Source organism: Salmo salar, chromosome ssa06 (assembly GCF_905237065.1).
Source record: "Salmo salar chromosome ssa06, Ssal_v3.1, whole genome shotgun sequence".
Lineage (NCBI taxonomy): Eukaryota > Metazoa > Chordata > Actinopteri > Salmoniformes > Salmonidae > Salmo > Salmo salar.
The window spans coordinates 9,034,993-9,054,813 of record NC_059447.1 but is presented as its reverse complement, the minus strand read 5'-3'; the positions used below and the strand labels follow the sequence as shown (position 1 = coordinate 9,054,813).

The 19,821-nt window shown below is 43.1% G+C and overlaps 1 protein-coding gene across 2 annotated transcripts; it reads left to right on the top strand.

Moving 5' to 3' along the window:
• Positions 1 to 2: 2 nt before the first annotated feature.
• LOC106591238 (39S ribosomal protein L12, mitochondrial) lies at positions 3 to 18,360 on the top strand. Of its 2 annotated transcripts, none has more exons than XM_045719699.1 (5): positions 3 to 206; positions 7,763 to 7,955; positions 13,358 to 13,432; positions 14,630 to 14,767; positions 16,123 to 18,360. In XM_045719699.1, exons 1-5 carry the CDS (start codon positions 148 to 150, stop codon positions 16,237 to 16,239), a joined length of 582 nt encoding a protein of 193 aa, XP_045575655.1. In that variant the 5' UTR covers positions 3 to 147; the 3' UTR covers positions 16,240 to 18,360. The 2 variants fall into 2 exon arrangements, with proteins under 2 accessions (XP_045575655.1, XP_045575656.1); XM_045719700.1 differs by lacking the exon at positions 16,123 to 18,360 and adding an exon at positions 15,107 to 15,148.
• Positions 18,361 to 19,821: the final 1,461 nt, after the last annotated feature.

The window sequence follows — 19,821 nt, the reverse complement described above, 5'->3', positions numbered from 1 at the left end:
AACTCGTGTGTGGCGCAATGCATTGTGGGTAAGTCAGCAACAGAGTGGAGGACGCCATGTGCTGTTGAGGGAGAAGGACCAGGACTGACAGGCTACACTGTGAATTGGAAGTATCTATAGGAGATCCGGGGGTCACAAATAATAAACATGTACTGCACAAGACATTGCATTCGGACCGCACTGCGAATCGCCGCAAAGACGCATCGGTAAGCGGGTGTCATAACCGGGGATCGTAGCTGCTTGTGTAAACTCTATACGTGGGACACGGGAGCTAGATGGTTTGCTAACGCTAAAAGCGTCAAGGGCAGAGATTTGCTATCTAATTTGCCATGCATTAACCATTTATGTGCCCCAAATAGTCTGAGTCACATAGAGCTGTTAACATAATAACCCTGGGCTCATTCATTTTCTTTGTGAACGGATTTTATGATCAGCCGGCTAGCTAGCCAACCGCAATGCCACCAATTCCTCGTTTAGCTAGCTAGGGAGGAACAATCTTGCAGCCAAATGGATTAATCTGTCACGGGGGATGTGTTGCAAAACCGATAACTAATTTGTAATCTAGAGCGAGTAGGCTCAGTTAGCAGTAAATAACGTTAGCCAGTTCCATGGACCTAATGCACCCTGTTCCTTCCTTATGAGATGTGCAAGTCAAGGTCATGTGTTTCTTGTATGGCATTTGTGTTTAACTTTGACAAATGGTTGTCATATCCTGTACCTTGCTAGAGCTTCCCTCCTGGTTCTGATTGCTGATTTGTATAGGTTTTCACCATTGTATAATGATCTTGTCAACCTTACTGTGGCAGTTGTACAACTGATTCAGAGGGGTTGGGCTAAAATAATTGTTAATTTTATTACTTTTATTATGAACACAACAAATACAAACAAAAAAAAGAAGAAATACAAACAAGAGTACAAAACCTAACAGACAGGGGTATTACATATCAAGATTCATTTTCAATTTGGTAAATACTTTTATGGTGCGTATTGCTTTTTTGTTTTTACATTTACTGATCATTTCAAAATAATATTTCAATTCTATCTTAAATAATGTGAAAAGGGGTTTGTTCTCTGCCCACTTAATTTTATGGACAAAGAATCTTCCATGAAAGATAAACAAATGAACAATGAAAGTTAAATCAGGGTCCATATAATTTGGTTTAAAATAAAACATAATATCAGAGTCTTTCAGATTAACATTAATAGTTGTTTCTTTTAAAATCAAATCTTCTAACTCAATCCAAAATCTTCTGACATTTGTCCCAAAATAAAATGGTCAAGAGTCTGGGTCACAATCACAAAATACACATTTGTTATCAATAGCTATTTTAAATCTGTGTATAATAAAGGTCTTTACAGGGTAGATTCTATGAATGAGTTTGTATGATACTTCTTTCACCTTATTAGATATACAATATTTACCAGACAACAACAAAACTTTCTTCCAGTTCACTTGTCCTAGGGCTGCGTTCCAGTACATTTTAGCAGAGGGCATAGTAACATATTGACATAGTTTCCTTATATACATGTTATTACATTTATAGTTTAAAATGTCAATTCCTTCTAATTGTATTGAGGCTACAAAATCCTCAACAGTTGCACTTGGAGTATTGTTATATTCTCCTAAAAGAAGAAGAGCACCTTTAGGGACGGCTCTAACAACAATGTGATACTCCTCAGGAGTGAATGTAATTGTGTGTTCTCATAAATTCAGGATAATCATATAGTTGGCCATCATTGTTCACTAATTGTTTAACCCAAATAATGTTGTTGTCAAACCAGTTCTGGAAAAACAAAGACTTGTTTTTGTATTTTATGTCTTTATTATTCCAGATTGTATACCTATGAGGGGAAAACATTTTGTACATGAGGTTCCAAGTTAGAAGTACTTGTTTATGAAAGTTTGCAAGCTTAATAGGGATTTTACCCACATCAAAGTTGCATTTGAGTAAGAATTCTAGACCACCAATTTGTTGGAATATTAAATTAGGGATGATATTCCAGATGCAATCCTTATTTCTTAAATAGTTTTGCATCCATTTAATTTTAAATATTACATTAGAGGTTTTAAAATCCAGAAGGTTCAACCCTCCCTCACCTTGGGTGCTACATATTACCGCTTTTCTTAAATAATGTGGTTTATTCCTCCATATGAAGTTAAATCATTTTGTATCAACCATTTTAGTTACTGACAGAGGAACATCCAAGGCAAGGGAGGTATAAACTAATCTGGACAGACCTTCAGATTTTGATAAAAGTACACGTCCAGATAAAGAAAGATCTCTTAATAACCAGGAGTTAAATCTCTTTCCAATTTTCTCTACAATAGGAGAGAAATTGAAGTTGGCCCTTTCTTTCAGATCTTTGCTAACTGTAATACCAAGATATGTGATCACATCTTTTACAGGGATATTACATACTGAGTTTAAGTCACATCTTTTCAATGCAAATAAATAGAGCTGTTAATATTATTGTAAAGTGTCTTAATTACATTTTGAAAATATTGACCAAAATCGAAGAGTCTCAAAAATAAAATAATGTTCAACTGTATCAAATGCCTTGTAAAAGTCTACAAATAAAATAAAGCTATCTTCCATAATGTGCTCATTGTAGTCTATCAAGTCCAATACTAGTGGAATATTATTACATATATGTCTGCCCTTCATGAAACCAGACTGGGTATCGTCAATGATTTGGTCAAGACCTTTTTTAAGTCTTTCTGCAAAGATGGATGCAAGTATCTTTCCATCATTGTTCATTAATGTGATTGGTCTCCAATTTTCTAACATCATAGAATCTTTGTTTTGTTTGGGTATTACAGAAATTAGGCCCTGTGTCATAGAAACAGGCAGGACCCCTAAATCAATTGCCTCCTTAAGAACATGAAATATAAATTCAATAATATCCTCCTGAAAATAGTTAGAGAATTCACTGATAATGCCATCGTTCCCTGGAGATTTGTTCTCTTTTAACTTGCTGACACATTTTTTTATTTCATTAATAGAAATAATTTCATCACAAGACTTTTGGAAGTCTTCATCTATGAATTTTGCACAGTCTTAGACAGAGTCTAGAAAGGCAGATATGTCACTAGTAGGACAGGCATTACTGGTATAAAGATTACCATAGAATTACTAAACATATTTTGAAATATCTTTGGGGGTTTCATTTTAATTGGCATCTATATTGAGCTTATGAATAGATGTAAATTCAGAATTCTTTCTTTCTAAATTGTAAAAGTATTTTGTATTTTTTCACCTTCCTCCAACCATCTCCTTCTTGACCTTACAAATGCCCCTTTTGCTCTCTCTTCATACATTCGGTCCATTTCTAGTTGTAAAGAGAATAACTGACCCTTTCCTTCATCAAGGTCCTCCATAGAGACTAGAGAAAGTATTTCCTTAACAAGTTTATCTTCCCTCAATCTTTTAAGTTCAGCAATTTCTTTACCTCTCTTCATGGCTGTTTGTCCTATTCATACTTCATTAATTCCCAATATTTCCCATAAGACTTAAATAGTTGAGCTTTCCTCCAATTGTCTTGTATAATATCTTTGGCATCCATCTTGAAATGATCATCTTCCAACAGTCTACTATTGTGTTTCCAATAACTCCGATTCGGTTTAACTTCAGATCCATTAATATTTAAAGATAAGAATATAACTTTATGATGGTTCAATTGATACCTTGACTACATAATTATCTAATGAATTAGAAATCAACCAGAAGTCAATTCTTGACTGTCTGGACATGTCCTTGTTACTCCAAGTGAATTCCTTTTTATCAGGATATTTAGATCTCTAAATATCGACTATTCCAAGACCAGGACATAGGTTATTAAACTCAGGATTAACTATGCAGGATCTGTTAGGAGGGGGATATCTGTCAATCATCACATTAGATACAGAATTAAAATCTCCACCTAAAATAATTTTGATATCCTGAAATAACTCTATTAATGTCTTCTTCAAATTCTTGAAATAATATCCTGTTGTTTGGTTTGTTGTTGGATGCATAAATATTCCCTAATAAAAACATTTCACTGTTGAAATTTACTGTTAAAATGAACCAACGCCCAGAGTGGTGAGTCTTACTACTGATGACCTTCCCTTTAAATGCACCTCTTAAAACTGCTACACCTGCAGAGTGGTTGTTGCCATATGATAACCAGACATCGTTACCCCATTGATTTTTCCAAAAAGCTAGATCGGAAGAACAAGCATGAGTCTCTTGTAAAAAGTAAAAGTCTGCATTAAACCATTTGCAATACAGGAAAATAGCCTTACGCTTGAGTAAATTACGAATACCCCTGACATGAATTGAACAAAGAGATAAAGACATAAACTTCAACCAACAACCTTGTTATGCTAATATAAGCTTTTCCTAAGGATATGTAACTCAAAAGGATTTCCATCCCATTATTAACCTCTCAAAAAATAAATAATAATATTGGTCATAAAATTACCAAAGTATTGTTACTCCCACAAAGGGGAGACATTGTGTAGACTTTACAATAAACAGTTATTCACCTATAGTTAGTGTTTAGTTTACCAGTTCTCAGGTCAGCCTTTTCTCATTCAAGTGTTTGTACATTTTTATAATAAAAGGCTGCTTTTCACCTGGTAATCAGTTTTTGGCCTGACAGTTCTGTCCGAGTTAGACTCTGGCTCTCACTCAAATGTTCTGATTTGGCCGCATTTCTTTCCCATCGATGATCACTCTTGCACCGATTAAAAAATGCAGTTTTCCCTGCCTTTCGAGCTGCAGCCACCATCGGCCACAGTTTCTCTCTTGTCACTTTGTCTGCTGAGGTCAGATCCTCCGTGAACCTCAATTTTTGTTTGAGGAATTCGCAATTCTTTGCTCGCCTCCAAAGAAGATCCCATGTAGATCTGTTGGTGAACCGGATGATGGTTGTCCTCGATCTCGTCTTGATCCTTAAGTCTTCCCAAACGATGGACGATGTCTACATTTTCCTGAAGTTTGGCTTTTGATTCGGGAATGACAGCTCCACAGATGTCAACAACTCTGCATTTGATGTCCTCACCCGCCTGTTCTGGAATTCCATGGAGCCTCAGGTTCCACCTACGCTGGTATCTCTCCGCCTCATTCACCTTTTGCTCGAGTTCAGCCACCTTCTTTTCATTTTCCTGGCAGATAACTTCCACTTTCTTCATGTCACTTTTGAGGGTTTTCACTTCTCCAAAGATAATAGTCAACAGATTTTTTTTAATGGCCTCAATTTACATCGTATTCTCCCTAACCATGACCTCCAAGCCATTTGCCCTTTCATCTATCTTTGCTGTCAAAAGCATTACAATATTGTTTTGCATCTCAAGAAGTGACATACCCTCTTGGCCTCTCATCTTTTTCCCCTGGGGCTTGACTGGAGTGCCGGGGTCGTAAGCTAAAGGCCTGAGCTGGGGACTGGAGGGGCGCAAGATGTGAGCATTGTTGTCCGTGCTCACCACATTTTCATCACCCATTGCAGTATTTCCCCCCCACAGTTACATTCTGAAGAGGAGGACCCAAAATCATACTCTTTTGTGGTTAATTGTCCATCTGACGATCTCTCCATTTCTTTCCTTTTGGTTCTGGTCGTGGCCGTTTCCATGTACGTTCGACAAGCTAGTTTTTGAGCTAGCTAGCTTATCAGGCTATCTAGTGTTATCGGAAACTTCGTTTTAGAGGTGAATAACTTGCAAAAAGTAATCAATTACTTTGGTAAATAAATTAAACCATATTCATACAGAGTTTTATGACTGTAGAAATAATCCAATGGTCATAATTGGGTAAGGAAATCCAATAATTCCTTCAGCTACCAAAACAAATGATCTGCACTGACCGCCATCTTGCGCGCCATCCGCGGAAGACACATTTTGGTTGAACGCATTCAGTTGTGCAACTGACTAGGTATTCCCTTTCCCAACTGAACCAGGCGGGAAATTAGGATGAAGAATAGCAGCTACTGCTAGATTACTAGCTGGTGGTGGATTTGAAGAATCTTTGAGAGATCTATGACAACATTGAATCAGTCATTCTCCTAGGCCTAGAGGTTTTTCAAGATGGGACTCAAAAGGCCCCTAAAGCAACATCCAGGAGCCTAAATCTAATTAATTAGTGCATAGTTGTAAATTAATTTGCACCAAAACTGTCAATTTAAACCATTAGAACCCAAACTATCTTAGGTGGACGGGTTGCCCGCTCTATAGAGGAAACACTGGATTGAATGTAGAGGTCGACCGATTATGATTTTTCAACGCCGATACCGATTATTGGAGGACCAAAAAAAGCAGATACCGATTTAATCGGCTGATTTTCATATATATATTTGTAAAAATGACAATTACAACAATACTGAATGAACACTTTTATTTTAACTTAATACATAAATAAAATTTATTTAGTCTCAAATAAATAATGAAACATGTTCAATTTGGTTTAAATAATGCAAAAACAAAGTGTTGGAGAAGAAAGTAAAGTGCAATATGTGCCATGTAAGAAAGCTAACGTTTAAGTTCCTTGCTCAGAACATGAGAACATTTGAAAGCTGGTGGTTCCTTTTAACATGAGTCTTCAATATTCCCAGGTTTAGGTTGTAGTTATTATAGGAATTATAGGACTATTTCTCTCTATACCATTTGTATTTCATGTACCTTTGACTATTGGATGTTCTTATAGGCACTATAGTATTGCCAGCCTAATCTCGGGAGTTGATAGGCTTGAAGTCATAAACAGCGCAACGCTTGAAGCACAGCGAAGAGCTGCTGGCAAACACAGGAAAGTGCTGTTTGAATGAATGCTTACGAGCCTGCTGCTGCCTACCACTGCTCAGTCAGACTGCTCTATCAAATATCAAATCATAGACTTAATTATAATATAATAAACACACAGAAATACGAGCCTTAGAGCATTAATTTGGTCAAATCCGGAAACTCATTTAGAAAACAAAACGTTTATTCTTTCAGTGAAATACGGAACAGTTCCGTATTTTATCTATCTGCTTGCACAGAACGCAAGAGAAGTGACACAATTTCCCTAGTTAAAAGAAATTCATTTTAGCAGGCAATATTAACTAAATATGCAGGTTTAAAAATATATATTTGTGTATTGATTTTCAGAAAGGCTTTGATGTTTATGGTTAGGTACATTGGTGCAACGACAGCGCTTTTTTTCGCGAATGCGCTTGTTAAATCACCACCCGTTTGGCGAAGTAGGCTGTGATTCGATGATAAATTAACAGGCACCGCATCAATTATATGCAACGCAGGATAAACTAGTAATATCATCAACCATGTGTAGTTAACTAGTGATTATGTTAAGATTGATTGTTTTTTATAAGATACGTTTAATGCTAGCTAGCAACTTACCTTGGCTCCTTGCTGCACTCGCGTAACAGGTAGTCAGCCTGCCACGCAGTCTCCTCGTGGAGTGCAATGTAATCGGCCATAGTCGGCGTCCAAAAATGCTGATTACCGATTTGTTATAACTTGAAATCGGCTCTAATTAATCGGTCGACCTCTAATTGAATGATACATAAGTCTCTGCTCCCGAGTGGCGCAGGGGTCCAAGAGGCGTCACTGCAGTATCTGGTTCGAATCCAGGCTGCATCACATCCGGCTGTGATTGGGAGTCCCATAGGACGACGCACAATTGGCCCAGCGTCATCCGGGTTTGGAAATAAGAATTTGTTCTTAACTGACCTGCCTAGTTAAATAAAGGTTAAATAAAAAATACATTAACTGTATGATTTGTTTCCACAGGCAGGAGCTCCAGGCACCAACGCTATATGCCCTCCGAACTCTCGGGACCAGCCCAGCTAGCCTTTCTGATGTCATCACCGCCCCCCCTCTGGATGGAGCCCCCAAACAGTACCCCCCCAAAATCACCCAGCTGGTACACGACATCACCAGCCTCACCTTGTTAGAGGTGTCAGACCTCAATGAGCTACTCAAGGTATGGAACTGGAACATGTAGACTGTGTAGATTAACATAAGGCGACATGTACATTTGAGTCATTTAGCAGACGCTCGTATCCAGTGCCACCCAGTCAGTGCTATAAGTTATAGCACATTGTCCTATATATAACACATAGTATATAGCCATGCACATTGTCCTATATATAACACATAGTATATAGCCATAGCACATTGTCCTATATATAAAACACATAGTACATAGCCATAGCACATTGTCCTATATATAAAACACATAGTACATAGCCATGCACATTGGCCTATATATAACACATAGTACATAGCCATGCACATTGGCCTATATATAACACATAGTATATAGCCATAGCACATTGTCCTATATATAACACATAGTACATAGCCATAGCACATTGTCCAATATATAACACACAGTACATAGCACATTGTCCTATATATAACACATAGTACATAGCCATAGCACACTGGCCTATATATAACACATAGTATATAGCCATAGCACATTGGTCTATATATAACACATAGTACATAGCCATGCACATTGGCCTATATATAACACATAGCCATGCACATTGTCCTATATATCACACATAGTACATAGCCATAGCACAATGTCCTATATATAACACATAGCCATGCACATTGGCCTATATATAACACATAGTATATAGCCATAGCACATTGTCCAATATATAACACATAGTACATAGCCATGCACATTGGCCTATATATAACACATAGTACATAGCACAATGTCCTATATATATAACACATAGTATATAGCCATAGCACATTGTCCAATATATAACACATAGTACATAGCCATGCACATTGTCCTATATATAACACATAGCCATGCACATTGGCCTATATATAACACATAGTACATAGCACATTGTCCTATATATAACACATAGTATATAGCCTGGAATATAGCACATTGGCCTGTACTTGAGTATAATTACATATATAAATATATATTTTTTCATTTACCAGATGTTGTTATCCAGAGCGACTTACAGGAGCAATTAGGGTCAAGTGCCTTGTTCAAGGGCACGTCGGCAGATTTTTCACGTAGTCAGCATGGGGATTCGAACCAGCGACCTTTCGGTTACTGGCCCGGCACTGTTAACTGCTAGGCTACCTGCTACCTGTACAATAGGCTACAACTTAATTTGTCCAACTATTACATAGAAAATTTGAGGAGACAAACTAGAGACAAAACTCCAGGCCACCTTAACTCCACCAACAGGCTCTCCCTCACCCTCCATTTGGCAAATCTGACCATAACTCTATCCTCCTGATTCCTGCTTACAATCAAAAACTCAAACGGGATGTACCCAATGATGCGCTCAATACGGAAGTGGTCCCATGAAGCGGATGCTGAGCTACAAGACTGTTTCACTAGACCACTAGCCCAGGGATTCATCCAATGGCATTGAGAAGTTTCCCACATCAGTCACCGGTTTCATTAATAAGTGCATTGACGATGTTGTCCACACAGTGACCATACGTACATATCCCAACCAGAAGCCATGGATGACAGGCAACATACACACTGAGCTAAAGGCAAAGTGTCAATACAGGACTAAAATCGAATCCTACTACGCCAGCTCTGACACTCGTCGGATGTGGTAGGGCTTGCATACTATCACGGATTACAAAGGGAAACCTTGCCGCAAGCCTACCAGACGAGCTAAGCTTCGAGGTAAGCAACACTGAACCATTCATGAGAGCACCAGCTGTTCTGGATGACTGTATGATCATGCTCTCTGTAGGCGACGTGCGTAAGACCTTCAAACAGGTTAACATTCACAGACGGATTACCAGGACGTGTACTCAGAGCATGCACTGACCTGCTGGCAAGTTTCTTCACGAGAAATATTCAACCTCTCCCTGACCTAGTATGTAATACCTATATGTTTTAAGCAGACCACCATAGTCCCTGTGCCCAAGAACGCCAAGGTAACCTGTGTAAATGTCTATCGCCCTGTAGCACTCCCATCTGTAGCCATGAAATGCTTTGAAAGGCTGGTCATGGTTCACATTAACACCGTCATCTCAGATGCCCTGGACAACTCCGATTTGCAAACCGCCCCAACAGATCCACAGATGATGCAATCTCTATTGCAGTCCACACTAGGGTTGGACTTTTCATATGGTCATATCGTCCTTCTCTCACCCTGGGATTTACAGTAATACCGGCGTAGTACACAGGGAGGCACCGAAAACACCCGCAAAACACCCGTTGGGCGTCTATTACCAGAATGCTAACAAAATTAGCACAAGTAATAGCAGACCAACTAGGTACTACCAAATGTCATTTTTGATGAGATTGGACATTTTACAGGTGAATGTTGCACGAAAGACGTTGTGCAAATGAACAAAGTTTTGATGCATGCAGTACTGGCTCTCCAGCAGAGACCTGGCAGTGTGGTGCCAAGACAACAACATCTCCCTCAGTGTCAGCAAGACAAAGAAGCTGATTGTGGAGTACAGGAAACGGAGGGCTGAGCACGCCCCCATTTACATCGACGGGGCTGTAGTGGAGCGGGTCGAGAGCTTCAAGTTCCTCGGTGTCTGCATCACTAAAGATCATGGTCCACACACCAACACAGTTGTGAAGAGGGCATGACCACGCCTCTTCCCACTCAGGAGTCTGAAAAGATTTGTCATGGGCCCTCAGACCCTCAAAAAGTTCTACAGCTGCACCATTGAGAGCATCTTGACTGGCTCCATGCTTTGCATCCGACCACAAGGCGCTACAGAGGGTAGTGCGTACAGCCCAGTACATCACTGTGGCCGAACTCCTTGCCATCCAAGACCTCTATACCAGGCGGTGTCAGAGGAAGGCCCAGAAAAATGGTCAGACTCCAGCCACCCCAGTCATAGACTGTTCTCTCTGTTACCACACGGCAAGCGGTACCGGAGTGCCAAGTCTGGAACCAACAGGACCCTGAACAGCTTCCACCCCCAAGTAATAAGACTGCTGAATAGTTAGTCAGTTCAATAGTTACCCAAATAGCTACCCTATCTGCATTGACCTTTTTTGCACCAACTCTTTTGACTCATCACATTTTTTTTTTGTATTATTATTTTTTATTTAACTAGGCAAGTCAGTTAAGAACACATTCTTATTTACAATGACGGCCTAGGAACAGTGTGTTAACTGCCTTGTTCAGGGGCAGAATGACAGATTTTTACCTTGTTGGCTCGGGGATTCGATTGAGCAACCTTTCGGTTACAGGGCCAACGCTCTAACCACTAGGCTACCTGCCGCCCCTACACTCTAACCACTAGGCTACCTGCCGCCCCTACACTCTAACCGCTAGGCTACCTGCCGCCCCTACACTCTAACCGCTAGGCTACCTGCCGCCCCTACACTCTAACCGCTAGGCTACCTGCCGCCCCTACACTCTAACCGCTAGGCTACCTGCCGCCCCTACACTCTAACCGCTAGGCTACCTGCCGCCCCTACACTCTAACCGCTAGGCTACCTGCCGCCCCTACACTCTAACCGCTAGGCTACCTGCCGCCCCTACACTCTAACCGCTAGGCTACCTGCCGCCCTACACTCTAACCGCTAGGCTACCTGCCGCCCCTACACTCTAACCGCTAGGCTACCTGCCGCCCCTACACTCTAACCGCTAGGCTACCTGCCGCCCCTACACTCTAACCGCTAGGCTACCTGCCGCCCCTACACTCTAACCGCTAGGCTACCTGCCGCCCCTACACTCTAACCGCTAGGCTACCTGCCGCCCCTACACTCTAACCGCTAGGCTACCTGCCGCCCCTACACTCTAACCGCTAGGCTACCTGCCGCCCCTACACTCTAACCGCTAGGCTACCTGCCGCCCCTACACTCTAACCGCTAGGCTAGCTGCCGCCCCTACACTCTAACCGCTAGGCCACCTGCCGTCCCCACACTCTAACCGCTAGGCCACCTGCCGTCCCCACACTCTAACCGCTAGGCCACCTGCCGTCCCCACACTCTAACCACTAGACTACCTGCCGCCCCTACACTCTAACCACTAGACTACCTGCCGCCCCTACACTCTAACCACTAGACTACCTGCCGCCCCTACACTCTAACCACTAGACTACCTGCCGCCCCTACACTCTAACCACTAGGCCACCTGCCGTCCCCACACTCTAACCGCTAGGCTACCTGCCGCCCCTACACTCTAACCACTAGACTACCTGCCGCCCCTACACTCTAACCACTAGGCCACCTGCCGTCCCTACACTCTAACCACTAGGCTACCTGCCGCCCCTACACTCTAACCGCTAGGCTACCTGCCGCCCCTACACTCTAACCACTAGACTACCTGCCGCCCCTACACTCTAACCACTAGACTACCTGCCGCCCTACACTCTAACCGCTAGGCCACCTGCCGCCCCTACACTCTAACCACTAGACTACCTGCCGCCCCTACACTCTAACCACTAGGCCACCTGCCGTCCCCACACTCTAACCGCTAGACTACCTGCCGCCCCTACACTCTAACCACTAGGCCACCTGCCGCCCCTACACTCTAACCACTAGACTACCTGCCGCCCCTACACTCTAACCACTAGACTACCTGCCGCCCCTACACTCTAACCGCTAGGCCACCTGCCGCCCCTACACTCTAACCACTAGACTACCTGCCGCCCCTACACTCTAACCACTAGGCCACCTGCCACCCCTACACTCTAACCACTAGACTACCTGCCGCCCCTACACTCTAACCACTAGGCCACCTGCCGTCCCTACACTCTAACCACTAGACTACCTGCCGCCCCTACACTCTAACCACTAGGCCACCTGCCGTCCCTACACTCTAACCACTAGACTACCTGCCGCCCCTACACTCTAACCACTAGGCTACCTGCCGCCCCTACACTCTAACCACTAGACTACCTGCCGTCCCTACACTCTAACCACTAGACTACCTGCCGTCCCCACACTCTAACCACTAGGCTACCTGCCGCCCCTACACTCTAACCACTAGACTACCTGCCGTCCCTACACTCTAACCACTAGGCTACCTGCCGCCCCTACACTCTAACCACTAGACTACCTGCCGTCCCTACACTCTAACCACTAGACTACCTGCCGTCCCCACACTCTAACCACTAGACTACCTGCCGTCCCAGCACTGCTGCAACTGTTTATTATCTGTCACTTTGTTCCTAGTTATATGTACTGGTAACCCATGTATAAAGCCATGTTATCATTACTCATTGTGTATTTATTATTACTTATTTTACTTTCTCTGTTTTCTTTCTCTCTGTATTGTTGGGAAGGTCTAAGTAAGCATTTCACTGTTGGTCGACACCTGTTGTTAATGAAGCATGTGATGAATAACATTTCACTTGCTCAATGACTTCTCAATAAAGTATGTTTCATTTTTGTCCCAGAAAACCCTGAATATCCAGGATGTTGGGATGATGCCAATGGGAGCCATGACTGCAGCAGCAGCACCTGCAGCTCTGGTAAGACAGGGATTGTTTCAGTGTGTTTCTGTGTTTTATTCAATACCTTTATCAAGCTTCTTTACCTGTATTGGTTAGCCTGCCCTTACATGATGCCCTGTGGTGACCCCTTACACGATGCCCCGTGGTGACCCCTTACACGATGCCCCGTGGTTACCCCCCCGTGGTTACCCCTTACATGATGCCCCGTGGTTACCCCCCCGTGGTTACCCCTTACATGATGCCCTGTGGTTACCCCTTACATGATGCCCTGTGGTGACCCCCCCGTGGTTACCCCTTACATGATGCCCTGTGGTTACCCCTTACATGATGCCCCGTGGTTACCCCCCCGTGGTTACCCCTTACACGATGCCCCGTGGTTACCCCTTACACGATGCCCCGTGGTTACCCCTTACACGATGCCCCGTGGTTACCCCTTACACGATGCCCCGTGGTGACCCCTTACACGATGCCCCGTGGTGACCCCTTACACGATGCCCCGTGGTGACCCCTTACACGATGCCCCGTGGTGACCCCTTACACGATGCCCCGTGGTTACCCCCCCGTGGTGACCCCTTACACGATGCCCCGTGGTGACCCCCCGTGGTGACCCCTTACACAATGCCCCGTGGTGACCCCCCCGTGGTGACCCCTTACACGATGCCCCGTGGTGACCCCCCCGTGGTGACCCCTTACACGATGCCCCGTGGTGACCCCCCCGTGGTGACCCCTTACACGATGCCCCGTGGTGACCCCCCCGTGGTGACCCCTTACACGATGCCCCGTGGTTACCCCTTACACGATGCCCCGTGGTGACCCCTTACACGATGCCCCGTGGTGACCCCTTACACGATGCCCCGTGGTGACCCCTTACACGATGCCCCGTGGTGACCCCTTACACGATGCCCCGTGGTGACCCCTTACACGATGCCCCGTGGTGACCCCTTACACGATGCCCCGTGGTGACCCCTTCACGATGCCCCGTGGTGACCCCTTACCCCACCCTACATGACTTGATCTAGGAGGTACCTCTGCAGAGCTCATTGGCCTTCTATCTATAAATGCTTTAACCTCATTTAGTTTCAATGCCCAATGTAAGCTTCTTTACTGCAATGCAATCGTTCTCCTTGACTGTACACACAAACATGCCATGTAGTGTCCTCGGGGCATACATAGAGCATGTTCTGACCTTGCATTGTATTCATTCTGCTCCTATAGGCAGTGGAAGAGGACATGGCACCAGTCAAGAAAGAGAAGACACACTTCACAGTAAAACTGACAGAACTGAAGGCAGCAGAGAAAGTGAAACTCATTAAAGAAGTGAAGAACTGCATCCAAGGCTTGAACCTGGTGCAGGTCAGATGCTCTTTCTGTTTTTCTCTGTGTGATGTCACAGCTAGACCATGATTCTTTACTTCTTTCCTGTCTTTGTAATCATTTGTCCATTCCATCTGTGACCACACATCCTCCGGTGTCCACGCTTAAAGAACACACAGTCAAATCACTGAGACATAGGATAGCTTTGGGTTGGAGGCCTTTCACTCTATGGTACTGCTCTCTTTATGTATGTAGTAGGTTAAGAAGTTGGTTGACTTCTCTGTATAATCCTCCTTCTGTTTCTTACTCTGAAAGACATACGGTCATGTCCGTCTAGGAGGTTGCTTTGTGTTAATGTAACTATAGATCCTCTACCAGGCTAAGAAGTTGGTTGCTTTGTGTTAATGTTACTATAGATCCTCTACCAGGCTAAGAAGTTGGTTGCTTTGTGTTAATGTTACTATAGATCCTCTACCGGGCTAAGAAGTTGGTTGCTTTGTGTTAATGTTACTATAGATCCTCTACCAGGCTAAGTAGTTGGTTGCTTTGTGTTAATGTTACTATAGATCCTCTACCAGGCTAAGTAGTTGGTTGCTTTGTGTTAATGTTACTATAGATCCTCTACCGGGCTAAGAAGTTGGTTGCTTTGTGTTAATGTTACTATAGATCCTCTACCGGGCTAAGAAGTTGGTTGCTTTGTGTTAATGTTACTATAGATCCTCTACCAGGCTAAGAAGTTGGTTGCTTTGTGTTAATGTTACTATAGATCCTCTACCAGGCTAAGAAGTTGGTTGCTTTGTGTTAATGTTACTATAGATCCTCTACCAGGCTAAGTAGTTGGTTGCTTTGTGTTAATGTTACTATAGATCCTCTACCAGGCTAAGTAGTTGGTTGCTTTGTGTTAATGTTACTATAGATCCTCTACCAGGCTAAGAAGTTGGTTGCTTTGTGTTAATGTTACTATAGATCCTCTACCGGGCTAAGAAGTTGGTTGCTTTGTGTTAATGTTACTATAGATCCTCTACCGGGCTAAGAAGTTGGTTGCTTTGTGTTAATGTTACTATAGATCCTCTACCAGGCTAAGAAGTTGGTTGCTTTGTGTTAATGTTACTATAGATCCTCTACCAGGCTAAGAAGTTGGTTGCTTTGTGTTAATGTTACTATAGATCCTCTACCAGGCTAAGAAGTTGGTTGCTTTGTGTTAATGTTACTATAGATCCTCTACCAGGCTAAGAAGTTGGTTGCTTTGTGTTAATGTTACTATAGATCCTCTACCAGGCTAAGTAGTTGGTTGCTTTGTGTTAATGTTACTATAGATCCTCTACCAGGCTAAGAAGTTGGTTGCTTTGTGTTAATGTTACTGTAGATCACTGATCTCCTCTGTCCTCTACCAGGCTAAGAAGTTGGTTGAGTCCCTCCCCCAGGAGATCAGAGCCAATGTGTCCAAAGAGGAGGCGGAGAAGCTGAAGACAGCCCTGGAGACAGCAGGAGGCACTGTGGTGCTGGAGTAGAACGCCCCTCTCTCCATCCCTGCCTCCAGCCGACTGACCACACCCATCCACCGTCTGGCTGCGGTTACTCCCGTCTTCTGACTATCTTTCTGTTTTCTACAGCAGTAAAACAACAAAGGAACCAGTACCTTGGAAACTGAAATATTGCCTTTTGACAACGTTGCTGTACTAGCTACCAACTGGACGGTGTGAGGCGGGAGAAACTAACTCAGACTGAACTCCTCAGGCTCAGAGCCTGAACACCCGCCCGCCCGCCGCCCGGCCGCTCCTAAATTTACTCTCCCATTTGTCTTGTTTGTTCGTCTGTCTGGCTGGCTCTGTCCCGATTCTCCATCCTTCTCCCGAAGTGTGCACTTCTCTTGCGTTCCTTCTCGCATTGATTTAACAGTGGTGGAAACTCAAACTCCCTCAAGCCAATGTTTATATCAGCCCGATGTTTAAAAGTCCATGACTGGGAATATGAGGGTACAGGAGAAGGGTTGATAATGGGTACTTTTGCCCATCTATCAGACTGGTACTTTTGCCCATCTATCAGTCTAGCACTTTTGCCCATTGGGCTGCAGTCAAGCTGGCCCTGGGCCTCCTATCTGTGTGTGTATTCGTCTGGTGGTGAGTTGCCCTGAAAGCCTCGTAGCTAACGTGGCATGTTATTTCTCCTGACAACCCAGCCTCCACAGTGACCATTGAAATACCTACGTTTGACTGTCTGTATTCTCCAGAGGAGGCTGGTGGGAGGAGCTATAGGAGGACAGGCTCATTGTAATGGCTGGAATGGAATTATGGAACGGAGTCGAACAGGTGGTTTCCATTTGATACCATTCCATTAATTCCATGTCAGCCATTACAATAAGCCTGTCCTCCTATAGCTCCTCCCACCAGCCTCCGCTGGTATCTTATGTGCGTTAATGAACCAAATTCGTCAAATCAACACTTTGCTGGTTGTTCTATGAGTGGTGTGAGTCTGGGTCATCAAGAGGACTGAGGTGCCACGTTCGCAACAAATATTTTTTAGAAACCCTCCCCCTGACTGGTAGGGAGACATGGTTACCGTGTTATCTAGAACCAGGAGAACGGAGCTGTGTCCTCATGGGTTGGAACCGGTTCAGGAACAGAACCGAAAAATCCGGAAAATGACGACATTTTTCAAGTAGCAGAAACGGAACCTGGAACGAAAGTGAGCCATACTGTTCCGGAACAGAACCATTATTTTAAAAGCATAGGAACCGGTTAATAACGTTCTTTTACATTCCCGACGTTGTTTCTACTCTCACAAAAAACGCAACAAAGTGCCTAGGCAAAGCCCTCACTCTGTCACTCAGAAACATATTCCAGTATCTGCCTGTAAGCTGAAAATCTTTATCAGTGTGTGTGTGCATGTTTAGGCTACCTGCCCCCCCCCAGAAGCTAGGCTACTGTACTGACTTAGGGGGAGAGATTTTTAATTAGCTAGAGAAGAATATTTGAACTTTTTTGACGCTAGTTAAGGATACTATAGGCCTAGTTATCACGTTTCACATTGGGTTTATTAACTACAAAAAGGTAAGACGTGTTTTTTAGGTCTGGTGCCGCTCTGCACACACAAGCTTGTTGGCTAGCTAGCTCAAAGGACATTCAAAGTTCCTCCATAGAAGCCACTCCTCCTAGGCATAATTCTGTGGACATAAATCAGATAACGCATGTCATAACGATGCCCAGCGCTTCAAGCCTCCTTCTCAACCCTCTCTTGTTCTCTCCCCACCCGCAAAATGTCAGTCGCATCTTGTGCCATAAGCTACACTTGTCTGTCCATCACGCATGTAAACAACCAGCTTGCCTGCTCTATCCACACTGATTGGTGAAGTCATTTAATCGGCTAAATATTTAGGGGGGAAGAAACTGATTTTAAAGGTTAAAAAAGGAACAGAAAGGAACGCTATAAACCGGTACTTTTGTTTGGTTTGAACCGGTTCAGAACTTTATTTTGCTGGTCGGAACAGTGGAACGGAACAATTTGGGTTTTTTTTTCTGTTCAGAACGAAACGATTGGGAAAATAATGTTGGTTCCAACCCCTGGTCTTTATACTGTATGGATGATATAGGATCAATGATGAAGTGATTCAAATAAAATACAAGTTACATTTCTTTGGTTGGTTGAATATAATCTTATATTGGATCACATTTGACAGATTAAATTGTGCTGTAATGACTATGAAGGGTTATTAAATAGTTTTATGTGAAATGTATTCATAATGATGTGATAAAATATGTAATGTAAAGCTTTGTTTGGTGTTAGACATCCATATTTTGGATTCATTAGAATTTGAAACAAAGTGTAATGTGTAAAAGAGCCACTAGGTGGCAGAAGAGAGCTGTGCTGATTCTCCCAGACCAGAGCAACTGGCAGCCCTGCCTGGTTTTCTAGGTCCACGGATCAATCCCCCCCAAAAGGTAAATTCTATGGGATCTCCACTTACTGTTGAGAGTTATAATAGTAGAATACACAAGGTGCAATTTAGAAATGTGGTTTTGCATCAGTAGTTTTTCTCTTATGTCAGTCACTGACAGTCACTCAATTAGCCATGTCAACTAAACATTTTTTAGATTGGTAAATTCGTTTAGAGGTCAGCTAGCAATCATGGTCAAATGACCGACTGGGGGATGGCAAACATTTCTCTCCACCCTATGGCAAAATGTGTAGAATTGCAGGAAATTAGCTTTTAAAACTGCATGTTCTTCACTCCAGCTAGGGCTGTTGCGTTGACCATATTACCGCCACACCAGCAGTCATGAGTCAACAAGACCACAGTCAAATTCTATGTGAGTTACAGTAATCTCCTCTTATGCACTCAAGACATGCCTTGGTAGTACCCAAAACATGGTCCTTGTCCATGTTGTTTCAAAGCCTTAATACAGCAAAATGGACAGCACTTTCTAGGGTGATGATTCATTTAAAACACCCATAAGCATATTAGATCTTATGGATATGCCTATATAGCCCCTACACAAAAAAACTGAATTAAAATAATGATTTATACAAAGCCTACTGCACTGCATAATTACTCAAGGCAGAAAAACATTAGAAAACATTCATGTAAAATGTATTTGCTACATCATTGGCTGAGTCTATACAAATTCTAGTAATGGCCTTTTTAGTGTGGACTGTATTATGATGCATACTGGATGGACTGGTTACCTTATGTTACACTCCAGACTGTCTATCCATTAGTCTGGGAGAGAACGTATAGGCCATGCTGTTGGATGGACTGGTTACCTTATGTTACACTCCAGACTGTCTATCCATTAGTCTGGGAGAGAACGTATAGACCATGCTGTTGGATGGACTGGTTACCTTATGTTACACTCCAGACTGTCTATCCATTAGTCTGGGAGAGAACATATAGGCCATGCTGTTGGATGGACTGGTTACCTTATGTTACACTCCAGACTGTCTATCCATTAGTCTGGGAGAGAACGTATAGGCCATGCTGTTGGATGGACTGGTTACCTTATGTTACACTCCAGACTGTCTATCCATTAGTCTGGGAGAGAACGTATAGGTCATGCTGTTGGATGGACTGGTTACCTTATGCTACACTCCAGACT

What these genes read in the sequence shown, in the direction of transcription:
- LOC106591238 (XM_045719699.1), top strand. Translation starts at nt 148, where the DNA reads ATGTACTGCACAAGACATTGCATTCGGACCGCACTGCGAATCGCCGCA. An exon ending in CAGCAGCACCTGCAGCTCTG is followed by an intron (nt 13,433 to 14,629) that starts GTAAGACAGGGA and finishes CTGCTCCTATAG; the next exon opens with GCAGTGGAAGAGGACATGGC. An exon ending in AAGGCTTGAACCTGGTGCAG is followed by an intron (nt 14,768 to 16,122) that starts GTCAGATGCTCT and finishes GTCCTCTACCAG; the next exon opens with GCTAAGAAGTTGGTTGAGTC.